This window comes from Prosopis cineraria, unplaced genomic scaffold, assembly GCF_029017545.1.
Source record: "Prosopis cineraria cultivar Desert tree isolate PC_DT_omini unplaced genomic scaffold, ASM2901754v1 PC1428, whole genome shotgun sequence".
NCBI classification, from domain to species: domain Eukaryota; kingdom Viridiplantae; phylum Streptophyta; class Magnoliopsida; order Fabales; family Fabaceae; genus Prosopis; species Prosopis cineraria.
The window spans coordinates 27,279-31,757 of NW_026556753.1; the positions used below are offsets into that span (position 1 = coordinate 27,279).

At 41.7% G+C, this 4,479-nt stretch overlaps 1 protein-coding gene across 1 annotated transcript; it reads left to right on the top strand.

The window, feature by feature from the left end:
* The first annotated feature begins 744 nt into the window (after nucleotides 1-744).
* Nucleotides 745-3,902, top strand: LOC129300099 (sucrose transport protein SUC1-like). The gene is made up of 4 exons (XM_054938622.1): nucleotides 745-2,132; nucleotides 3,134-3,197; nucleotides 3,295-3,338; nucleotides 3,450-3,902. Exons 1-4 carry the CDS (start codon nucleotides 795-797, stop codon nucleotides 3,627-3,629), a joined length of 1,626 nt encoding a protein of 541 aa, XP_054794597.1. The 5' UTR covers nucleotides 745-794; the 3' UTR covers nucleotides 3,630-3,902.
* Nucleotides 3,903-4,479: the final 577 nt, after the last annotated feature.

Consider the following 4,479-nt stretch of genomic DNA (forward strand, 5'->3'; position numbering starts at 1 on the left):
ATTCAGCCTCACTATACACAATTTTCAAATTGTCGTTTTTAAAGTTAGTATTTTATGCTTTAATTTGAATTTCTGTTTCTTTCTGGTAATTTTTAATAAAAACAGTTTTTTCAAAAATAATAAAATAAAAACGGGTTTAATTTCTCCGTGGATTGAAGGACTGATTCATGTGAAGTAAGAGAAATACGTGAGGAATGGTAAGAGTGAGATAGAGATATAATTAGAAAGGAGAGAAATGACGAAAAACAAAATGAACAAGACGCACACAGCTCCATATAGATTAAGACTTTGCAAATTGGAAAAGCAGAAAGAAAAATTATATTTAGATTTGATCATATGAAAAGTCTCAGGCGCTCAGGTGGCAATTGAGGGTGGTTCAAAGCACATACGTACAGACAACTAAAATGAAATAAAGATATCTGAGATTTAATAATGTCTGAATTAATTAGAAATAGCGCTGAATTCACAGTGGATAGGCATATTTTCTTGAGAAATAGTAATAATTTACAGAGATCACACAATCTATCTCGCAAAATCTAAAAGCGTGTGGACGTAAACATGAGAAGTCCACACTGGCGTTACTCACGGGCACAGAGAGACATAACTGCTCGCTCGCTCGCTCGCTCGCTCGCTCTCTTAACGGATAAGCTTTGCCGCCCCCACTCACTGGGTCTGAGTGTCCCCTTCTTCTCCAACCTCGCTTATAAATACACCCTCCTCCCCCCCCCACACTCTCCTCACCAATCCCTACTCTCTTTGCTGCCTCTTTCTCTTCCTCCCTCGTTTCCTCACTCATGGATCCTCATTCTCTCTCCCCTCCCTCCAAGCTCCCTCCTCCTCCCACCACCATCACTCCTGCTAAACCTTCCTCTCTTCAGCTCGAGCCCGCTACCTCCCCTGAGCCCAGTCCTCTTCGTAAGATTGTCGCCGTCGCCTCCATCGCCGCCGGCGTTCAGTTCGGCTGGGCTCTCCAGCTTTCCCTCTTGACCCCTTACGTTCAACTCCTCGGCATCCCCCACACCTGGGCCGCCTTCATCTGGCTCTGCGGCCCCATTTCCGGCATGATAGTCCAACCTATTGTTGGCTTCCACAGCGACCGCTGCACTTCCCGATTCGGACGCCGGCGTCCTTTCATTGCCGCCGGAGCTGTCTCTGTCGCCGTCGCCGTGTTCCTCATCGGCTACGCGGCCGACATGGGCTACATGTTTGGTGACTCCTTGGTCAAGAAAACCCGGCCTCGCGCCATCACCATATTCGTCGTCGGCTTCTGGATCCTCGACGTGGCCAACAACATGCTCCAGGGGCCGTGCCGGGCCCTCCTGGCCGACCTGGCCGCCGGCGACCAGCGCAAGACGCGAACCGCGAACTCGTTCTTCTCGTTCTTCATGGCCGTCGGGAACGTCCTCGGTTACGCTGCCGGGTCGTTCAGCAAACTCCACAAGATGTTCCCGTTCACGATGACCAAAGCCTGCGACGTCTACTGCGCGAACCTCAAGAGCTGCTTCTTTCTCTCCATTGCACTACTGGCGACTGTCGCCACCATTGCCCTCACGTACGTGAAGGAGAAGAAGGTGCCGTCGTCGGGTGATAAATCAACGAAGGAAGCCGGTGGTGCGGAGGGAAACGAAGAGGCGGAAGAAGGATCAAGATCGTCGCGACCAATGCCTTGCTTCGGGGAAATATGGGGTGCTCTGCGAGTGATGGAGAAGCCGATGTGGATCCTGCTACTAGTAACGTGTCTCAACTGGATTGCTTGGTTTCCGTTCTTGCTGTTCGACACTGATTGGATGGGGAAGGAGGTATTTGGCGGGCAGGTGGGAGAAGGGAGGGTGTACGATATGGGGGTGCGCGCCGGTGCATTGGGGCTCATGCTCAATTCCGTGGTGCTGGGAGTCACGTCCCTGAGCATCGAGGTTCTGGCGCGTGGGGTTGGGGGCGTCAAGAGGCTCTGGGGAATAGTGAACTTCATGCTCGCCATCGGTTTAGCGCTCACTGTGCTGATTACAAAAATCGCCGACCATTCAAGACGGTACACCGTCAGCCACGATGGCATCCTGGAGCCTCTGCCGCCCTCCGCCGGAGTGAAAGGTGGCGCGTTGGCTCTCTTTGCGGTGCTGGGCGTCCCCCTTGCGGTAAGTCGTTTGTGGAAAACAAACTAGTTAGAATCTTCTTTCAATTGGCCAAACACAAAACACAAAGAATGTTATTTACTAATTTTGACAATTTTGGTAATTATATATATTTTTTTCTTAAAAATATGAAGTGCTTTTCGGGCATTCTAAGAAAATTTTCCATTTTTACTTCCTTTTTGTTTGGAATCCAAAGAGGAAGAAGAATTAGGTAATTAATCAAGGGCTTTCAACTGTATCCATTTTAATTTCATTGAAAGAATAAAACTTCTTTCGTTTCTTTTCCCCCAGCGATTATGTATAGTTTGCATGAGCGAGAAAATACTAATCATTTAGGTGCACATTGCTTGCTGAAAGGTTCGAACACACAAACCACACACACACACCCACACACAATTGAATCATTCTGAGCGTGACTGACTGTGATTGTAGGTTAACGATAAATTATTGATGATAAATTAATTATGAAATTAATCAAGGTGTTGAAGGAGTGGGCAATATAAATGATTGACTTTTTTAAAAAAATTGTGTTCATTTGCTGAATATATATTTGAATCTAAAATATTTTTATTTTTTAGCCAGTTTTTAATGCAGTTTGTTTGGTTATATTAATTATAAATTACTGCCTGAAAAGATTTAAGATGAGCTGTTGAGGGTGCATGGGAGGTAGTGGATAATATTTCCTTGTGTCATTTTTCATATCCAGCGAGGAAACAGATTTAATCCTTTCAATGACTTGGAAAAAGTTGTGATCTCATTGAAGTGTGCCATTAATGCTCATGACTTTTTCGTGACAATATATCCATTAGTAATCCAAAACTAGATTTCCTTAAAAGAAAAAAAATAATCTTATTTGCATGTTTGTTCCAACACTTGAAAGCAGTTTCTCCTTCCTAGTAGAGAAACAAAAAGGAGGAGAGAGTGAGAATCATGAAAGTGTTGGAAAAGCTTTTGATGCCAAAGTGAAAAAACCACACTAAAACTGGCTTCTTTGTGTTGTGCAGGTTACATTCAGTATTCCTTTCGCTCTAGCATCTATATTTTCCAACACTTCAGGGGCAGGCCAAGGTGACACCTTTCATTCATTTAGTCAATCCACCTAATTTGGTTTGAGATTAAATTAAACATCATCTAACTCTTTCATTTTTTGTGAATAAATTTGCAGGGCTATCTTTGGGAGTTCTCAATCTTTCAATTGTCATTCCACAGGTTTGAATTTGAACTGCCTCACTTCATATGTTTTTACCCATGCATATGAATTGATTGATACTAACATATATGGCAATTAATAATTAGTATACTAATTATTTGCGTGTATAGATGGTGATTTCTGTGGCAAGTGGACCATGGGATGCTTTGTTTGGTGGTGGCAACTTGCCAGCATTTGTGGTGGGCTCGGTGGCAGCGGCGATCAGTGGCGTATTAGCGATATTTCTACTGCCATCTCCAGCGCCGGATTTGGCCAACGCAGCCGCGGTGGCGGCCGGAGGCTTCCATTAAATAGTTGGACTTTTCTTGCTTTACATTTTCTCACTTGTTTTATATGTGGAAAAACTTTTTCCTTTCCTTTCTTTTCTTTCTTTCTTTGTTTTTCCTGGGGCTTGGAAAGTAGGTGTTGTTGCTTGTGTATAAGGTCAGAAAATATGATATGGAAGACTTAGAGAGATCAGTCACTGTAACTGTAAAGTTATATGGCTGTGTATAGGCTGTCTAAGCAGGCCCATCAAATATTTTCTTTATATTGAATATTAATGTTAGTCCATCTTTCATCAAGTATCCATTTCAATTATGCCATTCATTTTCAAATAGTGTTGCGCATTTTCTTCTCTCTCTAGTCCTATCACAATCATGGAACATGTTCATTGGCAAAAACAAATTAAAAGGTCACGGAACATGTTCTGTAGGAGAAGTATTTGCTATGAAAATACGGTCAAAATCTAAACACCGTGTACAATGAAATACAAAATTACATCTTTTTATTCAAAAATATAAGATATTATGTTAAAAATTATAAAGTAATTTTAGTTTTTTTAATGTATAATTATTATTTTTTTAAAAAAAGTATCCTTAATGAATAAATCACTTTATATTTAATTTAGATCAAAATACCTCATTAAATAGGGATAAACATATAAAGATAATATTAGTTTGAAGACAAGTAACTATTTTATTAGGAGTGAGATTCGGTTAAAAATATTTTAAATATTTTAATGGAGGGTGTATCCTACAATGACTTTTAATTTTTGTTCCTTTTTATATTTTCTCTACAACACTGAATTAGCAGTCTTCTTAACTGTTAGTTTAGTCTCAACATTTTGCTACTGGAACTCATTTCCTCTTGACTCTATCA

What these genes read in the sequence shown, in the direction of transcription:
- LOC129300099 (XM_054938622.1), top strand. Translation starts at nt 795, where the DNA reads ATGGATCCTCATTCTCTCTCCCCTCCCTCCAAGCTCCCTCCTCCTCCC. An exon ending in TGCTGGGCGTCCCCCTTGCG is followed by an intron (nt 2,133 to 3,133) that starts GTAAGTCGTTTG and finishes TGTGTTGTGCAG; the next exon opens with GTTACATTCAGTATTCCTTT. An exon ending in TTTCAATTGTCATTCCACAG is followed by an intron (nt 3,339 to 3,449) that starts GTTTGAATTTGA and finishes TTGCGTGTATAG; the next exon opens with ATGGTGATTTCTGTGGCAAG.